At 41.6% G+C, this 16,672-nt stretch overlaps 1 protein-coding gene across 1 annotated transcript; it reads right to left on the bottom strand.

Moving 5' to 3' along the window:
• Positions 1 to 5,433: 5,433 nt before the first annotated feature.
• Positions 5,434 to 12,401, bottom strand: LOC148010531 (pentatricopeptide repeat-containing protein At3g09040, mitochondrial-like). Its single transcript, XM_087671000.1, has one exon. The coding sequence runs from the start codon at positions 11,930 to 11,932 to the stop codon at positions 7,436 to 7,438; it is 4,497 nt and encodes a 1,498-aa protein (XP_087527126.1). The 5' UTR covers positions 11,933 to 12,401; the 3' UTR covers positions 5,434 to 7,435.
• Positions 12,402 to 16,672: the final 4,271 nt, after the last annotated feature.

Raw genomic sequence — 16,672 nt, 5'->3', positions numbered from 1 at the left:
AGTTAAGACCATAGAGAGCCTTCTTTAAACTATATACCTTACCATCAGAAGATGAGAACTCGAGAGAGTACTCAACATAGATCTCCTCCTGTAAGTCAAAATTAAGAAAAGTTGTCTTAACATCTAACTAAAAGACCAACCATTTCCTATGGCTAGCTAAAGCAAGAATTGTCATGATGGTGGTCATGCAAGCTGTAGAGGCAAGAGTGTCATTGAAGTCCACATCGGACTTTTGTACATAATCTTTGGCAATGAACCTTGACTTGTGTTTATCCAATGTGCCATCACGAAGATACTTGGTCTTAAAGAGCCAATTCACTCCAATAACCTTCTCATAAACAAAATGTGGTAGAAGCTGCCAAATGCCATTCTACTCCATAGCCTCCAACTCTTTCTCCATGGCCTTCCACCAATGAATAGAGTGTAGTGCCTCTTTCACAAAGGTTGACACTTGATCATGTACGGCATGGGTCATCAACCTATAGTTAGTACACACAAGCTCTCCAGAGTGTGCTTCGTTTCTTCGAGATTGCCACATGCCACCTATGGCTACCACTCCTCAAGACATCCCTCAATCCCTGCATCAAAGAGTGTATCATATGCCCAACAAGGAGAAGATCGATAATCCCCCATCTCTCTGCCTCTACTAAAGCCTTTGGAACATCCACTGGCTAGAGAAATTGGTAGGAAAGCAATCTTCTCATTAGTAGAAGGAGCCTTTATAGATATAGGCTCCATAAGCACTAGTCTAGGTACCCGATTGTCACTAGGATGTCCAAGGATGGGGTGCTCCTCACCCCCCTTATAGTAGAATACTCGATAAACCAAACATCTCAACTCATGCACACATCTTAGGAGACTCCATCATAAATATGGTGCCCCTAGGAATGGGAACCATTGTTGCTAACAAACACATGCTTCTTAGACTTGAGCTCAAGATTGTCACTTTCTCAAAATGAAGACATAAGCATCACATCTAGATATCCTAAAATAAGACACATTAAACTTTAGTCCAAAATAGGCCTCAAAAGAATTCATACCAGAAATGGTTAATGTGGGTAATTAATTAAGGATATGGACAACAGTGGCAACTTTGTTTGGCCCATTAACAATGGGGTGTTTGCCAATGCTCCATTATGATCCAAGCAATCTGGATCACACTTCTGTTCTTTCGGTCCAAGATACCATTTTCTTAAGGAGTGTTGGTAGTGGAAAACTCTTGATGAAGTTCTCACTCACCACAAAAACAAGCCATCTTATTGAAGACAAATTCTGTACCTTTGTTGGATCTCATTGTCTTCAACTACTACCCAGAATAGTTCTTCTCAAAAGAGAAGTCTCAAAAATGAGAGAAAGATTTGGATTTTAACTCCCAAAACTATGCCCAAGTGATCTTGTTAAAATCATCAACAATGAGCATGAAATAAAGACTCCCCTTAGGAGAAACATTCCTCATAGGTCCACACAAATTAGTGAAAACAAGTTATATGGGCTTAATTTAATAGCCCATTGAGAATCCTTGTTAGGAACCGAATCATAATGTTGTTTGCCCCAAATGCAAGATACACAAGGGGGATGTCTCACCCCTACATCTAGCAAACCACAAACTAGTTGTTCACTAGCTATCTTCTAAAGGTACTTATAGTTGAGGTGGCTGAACCAAGCATGCCACAACTCTATTTGAGTCTATGATGAAAAAGTAAGTAAAGGGATCTACATCAAACTCGATTGTGATGCCAAGCTCACACATCTTGCTTAGTGAAAGATGATAGCCTAAGCTTGATATATAGAGAACTTTCGAAGTATGAGCACCACCTTGGCCATTCAAAATAGGCTACATATCACCTTTACCCTATACAAGGACATAAGAGCTATCACCAATCAAAATACATCCATGCATCAAATGCATATGGGTAAAATATCATCTAGAGGAGTCGTATGGCAAGAAGTGCCACTTTCTACAATCCACTCTCCAGTTCAAGGAGCCATCAACACCGCATCAATAGTATCCAGTGTAGAAGGTTCAATCACTTCTAGATGAAGGAATGCCACTCGTGAAAGAGCTAATCGATTTGTAATTCATTTTTAGCTCAATATGGAACAGAGTGAGGGATGTTGATGGGAATAGGGGTGACTCAAGTCTAAGGTAGGGGCGGGTCAAGCCTAGGGTGGGGGACGAGTCAAGCCTAAGAGAAATTGATGTGTGTTTTTTTCTTTTTGGTTGGGGGAAGGGGCGCACACAGAGAGAGAGAGAGTGTGTGTGTGTGTGTGTGTAAAGTTACTCAAAGCATCTCGGATTGAGGTAACCCTCACGCCCCAAGAATGGAATCTAATGGTATCGATATGGCATTTCTCGATCAGCAAATTGGGCAAGGGAATGACAAAGACTTGGCAGACTTGGATGGTGATTCGTTAGCAAATTGGGCAAGGGAATGACAAAGACTTGGCAGACTTGGATGGTGATTCGTTGGCTAAAGACCTCAGGCCATTGTTGGATAGTGATGAGATGATCAGTCTTTGGCCCGTAGCCTGAGGTTCATGTTTCGTGTTCACAACCTGATGGGTCTCTACAATTCATGCTGGCCACTACCAATCCTATGTCGGATTATGTCCATTGTATTGAGGATAAAGCTAACTCATTACCGAATGGGGATCAAGTAGTTGCAGTCATGGGAACCGACCTAGTCTTACACCAGATTGTTGCTTTCCATGAGAGGACAGCCATCTTTTATTTTACTAGAAGGGCTCCTTTGATCACTAGAATTCATGCTTGGCTGTAGTCCACGCTTGTCAATTTTGAATAGTGCTCAGATGATGCTTTAGGGCGCATGCAAGTCCCCTGCTTAAAGAGATTTATGATGGCCCGAAGGGGTTCTTTTTCGTTCTGCGAAAGTACGAGCTCTTATTATGCAACGCATTCCTTTGTTTATGGATGGGCAACTAGTTCATGTGGTCCCTGGGAGGCCCGTGGCTGAGTTTCAGGAGATGCTGAGACAGGCATGCCCAATTTGGGTAGAGGTGGTGGATTTCCTTGCACATCTCTGGAGACTCCTCCATCTGGTTTTGAGAACCCTTGGGGAGGTTTTGGTGGAACCTAGGCTGGCTTCCCGCAATCGGAATAGGGCATGTATGCTTTGGGATTTAGGAAAACCTCGCCTGGTTTTGAGGTTCCAGGGTTACAAACGTTGGTATATGAGTTGAAATGGGGTACTTTTGCATGGCATTGTTTTAGATGTGGCCAGTTGGGCCATTTCATTTCAGAATGCGACCAAAATATGGAGGTAGTGCAATGCCCTATGGATACAGACATGGAAATGCAAGATCACCTCCCTCAACAGACGATTTAGAAGCCAGTACCTGGTCCAGAGCAGCTTTCCCAACATGGCCATAATGAAGGTAAGAAGGATGTTTCCCACGGTGGTGGGGAGCGTGCTTCGCTTGCGGGTGGGCAGAATTTGGCTCCTCAAGAGGATTTTTAGGTCACTGTCATTCGTCATAATGCCAGACAGGATTCTCGCTTAACTCTTGCCCATCCTCCACCGCCCCTAATCACTCAAACCTTTCAACGTAGAGGTAGGGGGTTTTATATGAAACCTCAATCTTCACGTGCTCCGGCAGTAGAAGATAAAAGGACTTTTGATTCTGCTTTGCACTTTGATGCACGTGGGAGGCTTGTGCCTTCTCGGGATGGTTTCCGCTCCCAACAACGGCAGTTTCCTTTCCGTGCTTTGATTGCAGGTTTGCAAAGGGCAGATCTTGTTGATGTTATCCGAGGTGAAATGGAGAGATTCCATGCTGTCAAGGCTATTGATGTAAAAGGGAAAGAGAGCGCGGTGGTTCAATAGTTTTTCTCATTTATGATTGATCATGAAAATTGCTCTATGGAATGTGAAAGGTGTTTCTTCGGGCATCAAGCAGTATTGATTGTGGAAATTTGTGCTAGCTGAAAATTGGGATGTTTTTTATGTTGTGGAGCATAAACAACATGCTTTGGCTGGATCTTCTTATATATACAAGGATTATGCAGTTTTTTTTAGTAGTCGACCTCCGCATAAATCAGGAGTTATGTTGGCTGTCAAATCCTCCCTACAACTATCATTGGTCTTTTAGGACCCTCGTGGCCGATTTCTGATTCAGGAAATAATTTATGAGAGAGAGGTTTTGTGCTTTGTAGGCATGTATGCTCCTACTACAAGGGAACGTCGTCAGCTTTGGGATGACCTGCACTGCCTTGCCATGGCTCGTCAAGGCTTTGTTTTGGGTGATTTTAATGCCTGTGTTTCTGGGGACTAGGTGACTTCTCCGCATTCGGTTATGGATGGTCCTGAGTGACAAGCTTGGGATGCTCTTGCAACGGTATCTTTGAAACAGGACATGTGGTCCTAGATGTATCCATCACAAGCCAGATATACTTATCGTTCTTTTCAGCATCCAAATACCTAGGCCAGACTGGATAGGATTTACATCTGTCAGAGTGACTCTTTTCTTCCTGCAGTCATTGATATGTGGGTGGAAAGCCAACATGTTTTGTCAAATCATTACCCTTTGGTCCTCGAAATGAGCCACAAACCTGTTCATGCATTTAAGGCTCTCCTTGCTCATTTGCCTCTTCAATTTAATCAATCTTTTCTGCAGCAAAACTAGTTTTTGGAAGATGTTCAACAACTAATAGCTTCTTTTAGCTCGAAGGTCCTATCTAGAGGAATGAAAGCATGGGCGGTTTTTAGGGATAATGCACAAGTGTTATCCCAACAATATAGTATTCAGTATGCTTCCTCGTTTCAAGCTGAATTGCAACATGCTCAATCTTTATTGGCTCGTTCCTTGTCTCTGTGTCAAGACTAGGGATTCCAATGATGACTTGCTCACATGCATTGAATGGTTGAAAGGTAAGGTTCAATCTCTTTAGGAACAGGAATATGCAAAATACAAACTGTTGGCCAGAGCCGAAGCTTTACATGATAATAATTGTCAAGCTCATCAATTTTTTGCTCGTCTACATCAGAAATATGCCCAAGAAAATATTGTGCGCTTTAAGGCTGGGCAAGGTGATATGGTGACTGGTCCTGCCTCCATCATTCAGATGACTGCTGACTTTTATAGGTCCTTGTTAGGTCCACAAGAGATTCTTCCCGATGATGTTCTCTCTGCTCGAACATATATTTGTGACCTAGTTAGTAATCAGGTCAAACCAGAATGGGTGAACTTAATGGAGGCTGATATCTCAGAAGATGAAGTGGAAGAAGTGCTGTCTCACTTGCCTCGAAGAAAAAGTCCTGGCTAGGATGGGCTTCCTAATGAGCTGTTTTCAGCCCATGTGCAACTGCTTAAGGACCCATTAACTTGTGTGTGTGTGTGTGTGTGTGTGTGTGTGAACGCATGGGTGTAACTCAGTTGGTTAAGGCGAATAGGGTGGTGACTAGAAGGTCTTCAGTTTAACTCCTACATCCTGCACGGTCATTTAGTATAGGTGTTACAAAAGGGAGAATTGAACCTGGATCAGTGAATTAATAAAAACAAGTGGCTTACCACTAGGGTAGCCACTTGATTGCGTGCGCGTGCGTGTGTGTGTGTGTGTGAGAGAGAGAGAGAGAGAGAGAGAGAGTAGCCACTTTCTGGTCAATGGATGCAATGGTCACAAACTTTTGTCCATGGAGTTTGGACAGCATCAGGACAATACGGATCAGCCAGGTCATGTCATCCATTGGATGTGGACAAGGTCTATGCAAGTAGCACGAGCATAGACTTATGTATTGCGTTTCAAACTTCACTGTGCCACCACAAGATACCAATCTTTTCACATATTAACAAAATACAAATACAGCTTTACTATCAGAACTTTTGTTTGCCATTCCAAGTGGAGTTAACATCTTTATCATTCAGCAAAATATGGATCTCTTGACAAACTTGGTGGATTTGTTATAGCTATGGCAGTGTCTGTGTGACAGAAGTATACGTACTGTTTGCAGAAGCTTATAAGCCTATAGCTTCTGCAGAAAATTTGCTAGATAGACAATGAAGTGTCAAAGCCAGACGTGTTACAGCAAATGGTGAGGATAATCTTGAACAAACAATGCATCCCTCTGCAATTTTATTCACAACATACAAGAGAAAAAGTAAAGCTGTTGCACAGGCATCTGTTTATGCATCTCAAAACTCCTGTTGTTACCTTCAAGATCTTTTGTGCCCTCTGTCAAGACCTTTACAAACTGTCTCACCTATATACAGCAGTGGTCCAATGCCAGATGTACTTGGCAGCATAGACCTTTGCAACCTTAAGAAACACAATCAGTTTCTGTTGTAAAGAGGACACAAATCTTTTCCTCCCTGCAGGTTGGAATAGTACAGACTGTACAAGGAAGCCAAAATGTGTTGTGACAGTGTAAAGGTATGTCTGCCAGTAATGCCTGCTTTCTACCCAGGCTGCCTACCCTATCCCTTTTCCTTCGTTGGGCTACAGTAGCAGAAAAGAAACTACTGGATTAAAAATTAGAGGTCAGCCGTTGCTACTGTCTGAGAGCGATTAAATGAGCTCATCAGCTAATACTCTTAGCAAGCTTTGTTATGCCTCCAGCCTTGGAAGCAGTTCTCCTTTTAAAAGCTGTGTCAACTCCAGCTCCTCACAACCATTGCATAATAAAACATGTCTGCATGCACACTGAGACCAACTACATACACCAAGGCATCTTCTTATATGCATATTGAATTAGCATGTTGAAGGGGATCATAGGAACTTCCCTACAACTCTTATTGCAATGCCCAGACTTTGGCACCAGTCTACGCATACAAGTAACACCATTGTACATCATTGGTACTCCAGCACCTAACTCCATCTTTATCCCAATGGTCAGCTATCCTGCCAACAATCAGCTGTGTTTGACAAATGCATGAAGCATGATTACTAAACACCTTTCCCTCACAGAACCTTGGGATTTTGCTTCAGTCTGTTTCACAGATCCAGAGGTTTGTCCAGAAATGCAAGCTCTGAGAGTCACTGCGTGCTTTCTTCCCCAACATCATTGATTCCAAAAGCACTTTCTCAAGAATGCACTTTTCTTCTTGAACTGCAAGGATCTAATTAAGACTGATTGTGGATGTGAAGCGTAGCAGAAAGTGCCACAGCACAAAGAGTGCAAGATAATCCCCAATGAGCATCAACTGAGCTATCTCCATGATTGTCCTGTTCTGACACTTGAACTCACCATTCTCTGACAGTTTGCCAGCTTGGCAAACTCCCTCTGATGCCATGTGACGCACAATACTGATCAAATGCATGGGGTGTCTATTGTGCCTTACAGCATAGTTACAAAAAACCAGTGGTAGATGCCCAACGTGTTATACATGAGTATGTGTGTACATGATAGCTTAAAATGTTGCACACCTATCCCCCCCACAGAATCCTCTAGATCAAAGACTTCTCCAGATCACTTTAACTCTACTCAAATTCCTTCTGTGCAGTAACATGTCTTTGATTTCTTTCAACCCGAGAATCTGCATAAAGATTGGACATCAAAATAAATTTACCGGCACAAGTCTCATCTGATTTCTCTGCATGTCCAAATACCTGTTTTCCGATCCCTACATCACCCCACTTTTGACATGCACCCAACACAGTGCTCCACACCACGTCATCAGGTTTAGAAGGCATATTTTCTGCTGATACAACAGCCTCGTCTAGCTGGCCAGCACGGCCAAGCAGATCAACTAAGCAATTCTGATGCTTAATACTTGGACCAATGCCATACCGGCTACTCATCAGCTCAAAATATTTCTGACCCTGGTCCACAAGACCCATATGACTGCACACAGTAAGCATATTAAGAAATGTAACTCCATCCGGTTGAATATTGTCTTCCCTCATTCTCTCTAACATAAGGAAGACAGCTTCACTCTCACCTAGGCGAGCATAACCAGTAATCAGTGCATTCCACATTACCAAGTCCTGTTTAGACATCCCATCAAACACACTCTGAGCATCAACCATGCTTCCACATTTACCATACATGTCAATAAGACCTGCAGCCAGATCAACTTCAATGTTGCTGGGTGCAGCCTTGAGAACTTGAGCATGTATCTTCTGCCCAATTTCCAAAGCTGCTGCATTACCGCAAGCTTTCAACATTGAGACAAGAATTGTGCTGTCAGGTAAGTGGCCCTGTTCTTGCATTTTGGAAACAAGTTTGCACACCTTATCACACTCTCCTTGCTCAGCATAACCCATGATTATGACATTCCACGAGACTGCATCTGGACACACACCTTCCAACTGCATCTCTTGAAAGTGACTCAATGCTTCTTCATAAAGCCCTTCAGCTTGGTACCTAGCAATTACTGAGGTCCATGAGACCACATCCCGGAACAGCAGATTTCCAAACTCTTCCTGGATTTCTACAAGCAAACCGCATTTGGCATACAGACCAACTAGAGTGTTAGCAATTAAAGGATCAGTTTCCAATCCCTTCTTTGTGATATGGGAATGAATTTCTCGACCTTTGTCAATATCTCCTATGCAACTACAAGCTTTCAAGCTGCAAACAAAAGTGACACCATCTGGATAGATCTCCTCTGCCACCATCTGTTCCAAGCATGCTAGCACCTCTTCATGAAGTCCCTGCTCAGCAAAGCCCGTCATTAATGCAGTCCATAAGATTACATCTCTTGTAGGATTCTGTTGTAGGACAGCTTGAGCTTCTGAAATCAAGCCACATTTACCATACATTTGCACCAGATCATGACTAAGAAAAGAATTCTTTTCATGCCCCATTTTAACCAGCTCAGAATGCAGTTCTTGCCCTCTGTGTATCACTCCTAAGCTGCCACATGCTCGCAAGGTGCAAGCAAATGTAACTGCATCAGGAGACACCCCCTCTGCTTGCATCTCTTCAAAGCAATGTAGTGATTCCTCATTAGAACCATGTTCTGCATATCCTGAAATTAGTGCTGTCCAGGAGACTACATCCCGAAAAGGAAGATCAGTAAACACTTCTTGAGCATCTGCAAGTAGCCCACATTTTGCATACATATCAACCAAACTGCTGCCAACAAATGGGTCCTTTTCATAAATCTGCTTGATAATTTCCACGTGTATAATTTGGCCCCTGTTTATAGCACCTATGCTACCACAAACTTTCAGGGCACATATGTATGTTGTTGAATTTGGAGGCACTTGCATCTGGTCAAAACATCGTAGTGCTTCTTCTCCTTGCCCATGTTCAGCATACCCTGTGATAAGTGCATTCCATGTGGTGACATCTTCTAAGAGCAGGTTGTTGCACATTAAGTGTGCCTCTTTAAGCAAACCATATTTGGAATACATAATGACTAAGGCACTTTGGGCATAATTATCTTTATCATATCCCCGTGTGATCATTTCAGAGTATACTTCTTGCCCCTTGTCTATGTTTCCTAAGCTCCCAAAGACTTTCAATCTGCAGGCATACGTCACAGCAGTTGAAGGCACACCTTCCATTTGCATATGTTTCAAATGGTTGAGTGCTTCATCAATGAGGCCACATTCAACATATCCTGAGACTAAGGCATTCCATGAAACTGCATCCTGAACTAACAGATTATTGAAAATGCTCTCTGCTTCTCCAAATGAAGCAGATTTAGCATACATGTCCACCAAAGTGCTACCAATAAAGTGATCTCCCTCATGTCCTGCGATAACAATCTGTGTATGCAAGTGCTGACCCTTGTCAATGGCTTCCATGCTGGTGCAAGCTTTCAAGCCACACGTATAGGTGAAAGCATCCAGAGACATGCCTTCAAGTTGCATCTGAGACAAACAACTCAGTGCTTCCTCACCACGCCCATGTTCAGCATATCCTGTTATTAATGTGTTCCATGACATTGCATCTCGAACTGGCAGATCATATAAAGTATCCTGTGCAGCTTCAAGGAAGCCACATTTTGCATACATATCTATCAGATTGGTACCAACAAACTGGTCTTTTTCATACCCTTCCCTGATGACTTCTGTATGTAACTCATGTCCCATGCTTATGGCACCTATCAAGCCACAGGCTTTCAAGCTGCAACCAAATGTCACAGCATTAGGAGGGACGTCCTCACATTGCATCTTCTTGTAGCATTCCAATGCTGCCTTACCAAACCCTTCCTCAGCATATGCAGCTATTAGCGCTGTCCATGACACTGCATCCCGAGCGGGCAATGCATCAAAACAGTCTTGCGCTTCTGCAAGTAATCCACATTTGGCATACATGTCAACCAAACTGCTGCCTACAAACTGATCGTCATCATATTCTTCCTGGATAATTGTTTTATGTAAATCCAAACCTGTGTCAATGGCTCCAACGCTTCCACAAGCTTTCAAACCACAAGTTAAAATAACAGCATCTAAAATAATGCCCTCCTCTTGTATATTTTCTAAACAATAGAGGGCTTCCCCAGAAAGCCCATGCTCAGCATAGCCTGCAATCAAAGCAGTCCATGATATTGTATCCTTAACTTGCAACTCATCAAACAATTTCTCAGCTTCTGCTAGCAATCCGCATTTTGCATACATATCTACCAAAGACCTACAAAGACAAAGCTCTTTTTCAAGTCCATTCTTGACTATCTCTGCATGAATTTCTTGGCCCCTGCCAATGGCACCTATCTTGCAGCAAGCTTTCAAGCTGCAAACAAATGATACAAAATCTGGAGCCTTGCCCTCCTGGCGCATCTGTTCCAGACAGTGTAAGGCTTCCTCATTCAAGTCATGTTCAACGTAACCTGCAATCAATGCAGTCCATGAAACTGTTTCTCGAACTGGCAATTCATCAAGTGCTTTGCGTGCTTCTAAGACTGAGCCACATTTGGCATACATATCAACTACAGTGCTGCCAATAAAAGGATCATACCTGTAAGAACTTTTCTTTACCTCAGAGTGAATTTCCCGGCCCTTGTGTATGGCTCCTATGCTACCACAAGCCCTCAAGCTGCAAATGTATGAGACGGGATCTGGAGAGACACCCTCAAAATGCATTTGTTGGAAACAATTTAACGTTTCTGCAGCTGAACCTAGTTCAAGGTACCCCGTCATCAAAGCATTCCATGTGCTGACATCTTGCACAGGTAGCTTGTCAAATACTTCTCGAGCAACTGCTAGTGAACCACATTTAAAATACATTTCAACTAATGCACTTGCCACAGAAGGATTCCTCATGAAGCCCAGCTTTTCAACTTCGGCATGTATTCTCTGGCCCTTATCCATGGCCTTTAGGGCACCACAAGCTTTCAAGCAACAGACAAAAGTAACACCATCTGGAGCTAAACCCTCAGATTTCATCTCCTCAAAGCAAGTTAAAGCTTCTTGATTGAGCCCATGGTCAACATACCCTGTGATCAGCACAGTCCATGATATGACATCTCGGAGTGGCAGTTCATCAAACACTTCCTGTGCTTCTTCTAGCAAGCCAAACTTGGCGTACATGTCCACTAGTCTGCTGCCAATAAAATGATCATTGTCGTACCCCTGTTTGGCAATCACAGCATGTATTTCTTGGCCTTTCTTCAGATGCTTCAGCTTCGTGCATACGTTTAGTAGGACCATGAAAGTATATTTGCTGGGGTGTACACCATCATCCTGCATCTGTTGGTACAAGCTAAGAACATGCTGCAAATCACCACAATTGATGTACCCTTGCATGAGAGCAGTCCAGGAAAACTCAGTCCGGTACGTCAATTTGCTGAAAACCTTCTGAGCATCCATGAGGCCTCCACATTCCACGAACATTTGAACCACATGATTCCCAACTCCCTCATGGACTTCCAGCCCACTATCACATACATGCAAATGTAATCGCTTCGCACAGGCCATGTTCTTCTTCTCTCTTTTGCACTTGTGCAAGCTATCGGTGAGGCATTGCACCGAAGGTAGGTCAACCGTCCGCTCCAACGATGCAACCGCATCCTGAAGGCTCAACATCTTTGAAAGGCTGGGGTCTCAGAGGGTATACATACTAGATGATCCAGGGAGTGCCCCATGCCTTCTCTGGCCAGGTATAAGCATCCATGATTCTACCTGCACGGCCTCCGTTGATGTGCATGTTCATGAACAGCTGCAGAGCGTGTAGGAGCATCATCAAACAACAATGCAAGGAACAGATTGGCTCCACTGAGTAATTGCAATGTTGAAAGGATGATGGAGCAATGCTTGGTGAGCTCTGGATGTCCGGATCATCAGGCCATGAACTGAGCCTTGCAGAGACATTAATGCAAGGCTATATGGCTGGCATCTTCCGGTGTCTCTAATGGCGATGGAAGCAATAACCAGAAGCGCCAATACTGACCGTACCTCATCCAACCGGAGAGCCTGGACAATGGAGATTAATCAAATGGTGCTATGGTCGCTTGGGTGAAATGCTTGGTTGAATTCGTTTGGCCATGCTACTCTAATGGTCTTCGCCTGAAAATTTATGGGTTTGAAAATTTATTGGGTTTTATAATTCAATTGCTTCACCTTAACAAGTTTTCCATAATTTGGTGACACGGTTGTGTGAGTTTGATGAGGTCTTGAGTTCAAGCCTTTGGGGAAGCTCAAGTCTACTAGCCTACCCGTATGCGATACTGCGTTCAAGCATTCGGGGCAACTCAAGGCTAGGGGGTGGTACTGCATAGAACTCAATGATTATAAACACTCATTACTAAAAACTAGGCACTCCACGCCTAGACTCGCCCCCGCGCTTCCCACCCCCCACTTCTCCTTAACTAATAGTATAGATGAAGGTTTTAGATAAAGCAAGGTCTTTGCTTTGAGTTTTATCAATTAAGCTTCTAGGACTTTTTACCTCATTTTGTGCATATATTTTCCTCTCTCTTTTTTTCAATATTTTGCAAGGCCTCAAGTTAAAACTAGTCCAACCTAAATAAAAAGGATCAACAATAGGGCAATGCTCTAGTGCATTCATGTGTGTTTTTATTTTACTAGTTTTCATTGATATTATGGCTAGTATACCTCTATTGACTTTCCTTGTTGCTCCATACACTTATAAAATAATTTATTTTCGATGTCATTCCATTGTTTGAGTACAAGAAGACTTAAGAGCTTGTGCGTACAGTGATCTTTTTCCTCAACAATGCAAGCTTTTATCTCAATATCTCACTAAGCTGCACTACTTCTCTAGGTTGTGGCAAGAAGAGTTCTCTGATAAAAGTTGGTCTAAATGTTGGTCTACACAACATCAAGCAACAAATCCCGAAGACATTGAAGATGATTCCCCTTCTTTGAAAACTACTCTTCAACAACAAGTCGATCTACTACAACACAGTCTACTAACAAAGGTCACACACATTCTACAAGAACATGAACAACAATGGGCCCAAGCATCCCAAGATGAAGATGATTGCATCTCACGCATCCTTTGTGGTGTTTTCGATCACATCGAACACAAAAGAAGAAAAAAATTAGCTAAGTACTTTCAATTTACAAAATTTGATGGCCACAAAGATGGTAAAGCGTGTTGCAAAATCCTTTACTAAAAAGGGAAAAATAAAATGAGCTACTAATTACGTGTCTGATAAAGCCTCTCTTTGATGAAATGTTTCCTGGCATAGTACCATAAGCCTACTACATGGAATGATTGCCAGTCCCAAGTAAAGGAATCATTCTTGCCTCCACAATTTCAACTACAAGCTAAATGCAATTGGGCTAATCTCTCATGGCAAAACAGAGGTACTATAGCCACATACACTGAGAGATTCTGGCAGTGCCTTCTTCTTCTACACACATTGAAAGACGTTGTTGAGAATAGACTACAATGAAATTATGAAGATGGTTTGAAACCAAGAATTCAAGCAAAGTTAAACACCCTTCAACATTCTTCACTTTATGATACTATCTCTTACGTACAAAATGAAGGGGGTAAGTGAAAGACCTCAAACATAGGGATTCAATAAGAAGAGTCACAGTCAAGAGAGGTTTAAAAATATATGAAAGAAGAATGTACTCTATAATAGAGACACAATAAATATTGAAAACTAGATATAAGAGAGTCTCTAATTCAGATCTTATATAGCATACATGAATCCAATTTAGAAAATTTTGAGAGGATAGCTCAAGATAATTTGAGAGGGTCCATCCAATTGTTGTACACATGATCCAAAATCAAGATATATACCCCTTTGCTAGGAACAAAATATGCATAGATCTCATTCAAGATAAAGCAACCTACATAAATCCATAGGCTTTGAACTATTGGAGCTTTCAAAAGACACTTATTTTAACCCAAAATAAACTCTTACATCAAGACCTTCAACATTAATCAAGAAATGTTCAAATATGTCCACATTATGTCTCATCATAAAAGTTCTAGGTAAGAGAAGACACCTAGGTCAACAGAGCTATGACTACCAAATCTGTGGACTGCAATATTTAGAATGTATACCCTATATTACAATAGTGATATGCTATAGATTAGTCCACAAAAGTCATCAAAGAACTCTCTTCCATCAATTCTTGCACTTTCTTAGTGATTCCCTACTATTAAATTCTTGAGAGCATGACCAAAAAGCATACAAATTAGGAGGAATCTTGGACAATAGTAGAGATGCCCTTCAAATATCCTTTGAATTGCTACAAATCATCCCATAAAAGTCATCAAAACCCTCCTTCCAACTTTGATTGCCCTTCATGAATCCATGTTGTGAGAGCTTATCCTTCATAACTAGAAGCATGCTAAACTTAAGGATGAACCACATGAACTTATCAAGTAACATAAAGAAGACTAAAGTTCCATTGAGCATGTAAGCTACTTGTTAAATCTCTATGTCCAATCACTGAACTAACTCAACTCCTCATGCAAACAACAATAGGCATATAAGTGAACTCCCTATAAAGGTGGGATTTTTCACTTTTTCATCCATTTGGGACATGATACTAAATGACATCCTACTATGTCTCATCGAGATAGCTATAGGTAAGAGAAGTGCCTAGATCAAGAGAGCTCTGACTATCAAAGCTATGGACTACAATATTTAGCCTATATACCCTATATTACAACAGTGTATTTGCTATAAATCAAACCACAAAAATTATCAAAGAACTCTCTTCCATCAATTTTTGCACTCTCTTAGTGATTCCTTGCTATTATATGCTTGAGAGCATAAACATACAAATTGAGAAGAATTATGGATAATTATAGTTCTACCCTTGTTGCACCCTATTTATTGCATAAAATCCCTATCTTTTAGTTGTTATAATAGTAAGAAAAGAAAGCTTCAAAGCTATCCATAAAAAGTCTCTATTCGAGACCTCTAAGAGTAGTAGATGGTACCCAATTCAAGTAAAAATTCCTTGTTAGAGTTATGAACAATAGTTCAATCATCCCCGTGTTTTACTTTAGCCCTTCATCTTATTTTTTGCATTGATTTTTTCCCTTGGACAAGATGTAAATTTTCATCATAAAATCCCTCTCTAATCTCCCCCAAAAGTATGCAATCAAGTCTATGTCAAGACTATCTACGTTCTCCTGTGTAAAGTGTCCTACAAACATCTAAACTTCAGCATAAAGCACATAAACTCATCAAGTAGCATTAAGAAGATTGAAGTTTCACTAAGCATATAAGCCATTTGTTAAATTTCCCTATCCAGTCTCACTAAACTATTTTGACTCCTCATGTGGAGAGACCAACTAGTGTCCATGGGTGTATAAGTAAAGTCCTTATGAAGAATGACTTTTTCACCACTTCCTTCCACTTGAATAAAAACCACATGAAAATGCAAAGAAAGTGTTTCAAACTATAGCTCATCTTGTTCACAACACTCGAGGAAAGAATCACCAATATGTAAGTAATAATCGTTTCTTTCAAAAGCTCTTTCAATTCTTTCCGTTTAAATGGCACAAGTATAGTTTCATGTACACCCTATTTACCACTTAGACATGGAGTTCAAACTATCATCATCCTCTCCCCTTCTATGTTGAAAGCGCTTGTTGTACCATGACTTCTTGCTACTTGTGTTGCGAGCACCCTATTGCCCACAACACCATCATCTTCTTCAATACAACCTACTTCACCACACCATCTATTGCAATAACCATGCCCTCGTCATCATCATCATCATCATCTTAGTATTGTCTGCCTATGGTTGCTATCCATGCAAACTTGAAGGCACATGTTGCTAATTGCCATCATCTTCACTTTTATCCTCTACAAGAACCACAACTTCTTTATCATCATCATCTTCTTCAACATTGACATCATAATTGTTTGCTAGCTACCCTATTGCTACTATCATCATATGGGTCTGATTTGAAGGTATCTATTGTTTTTCATTATCATCATTAGCATCAACATCTTCATCATCCTCTCAATAATTGTGTGGATGTCCACATTGATCTAAAAGCACATGTTGCTATCTATTTCATCATCTTTGGCCTGTCACTCTATTGTTCCCACTATGTGTTGGTGCCTACTATGGTTTTGGCCACCATCATTAGCATAGTCATCATCTTTAATACCTTCTCTACCAATCATGGTTGTTGTCCACGCTAACCCCACCATCCCCTTTGTCACAACCCATTTCCTCTCTTTTTTCACCACTCTTTCCCTCACACCATCTTCCTTGCACATTAATACACAAACAATGGTACAAGAGAAGAGCCGCCACTAATGAGGGACCGACAAGAAAAAGGAAGAACCATCACACAAGTGGCAAAGGACAACTGAT

Source organism: Lygodium microphyllum, chromosome 29 (assembly GCF_053477565.2).
Source record: "Lygodium microphyllum isolate KBCC chromosome 29, Lygodium_microphyllum_v1.1.10, whole genome shotgun sequence".
In the NCBI taxonomy this organism is placed as follows: Eukaryota; Viridiplantae; Streptophyta; class Polypodiopsida; order Schizaeales; family Lygodiaceae; genus Lygodium; species Lygodium microphyllum.
This window is presented reverse-complemented; position numbering and strand designations above follow the sequence as displayed.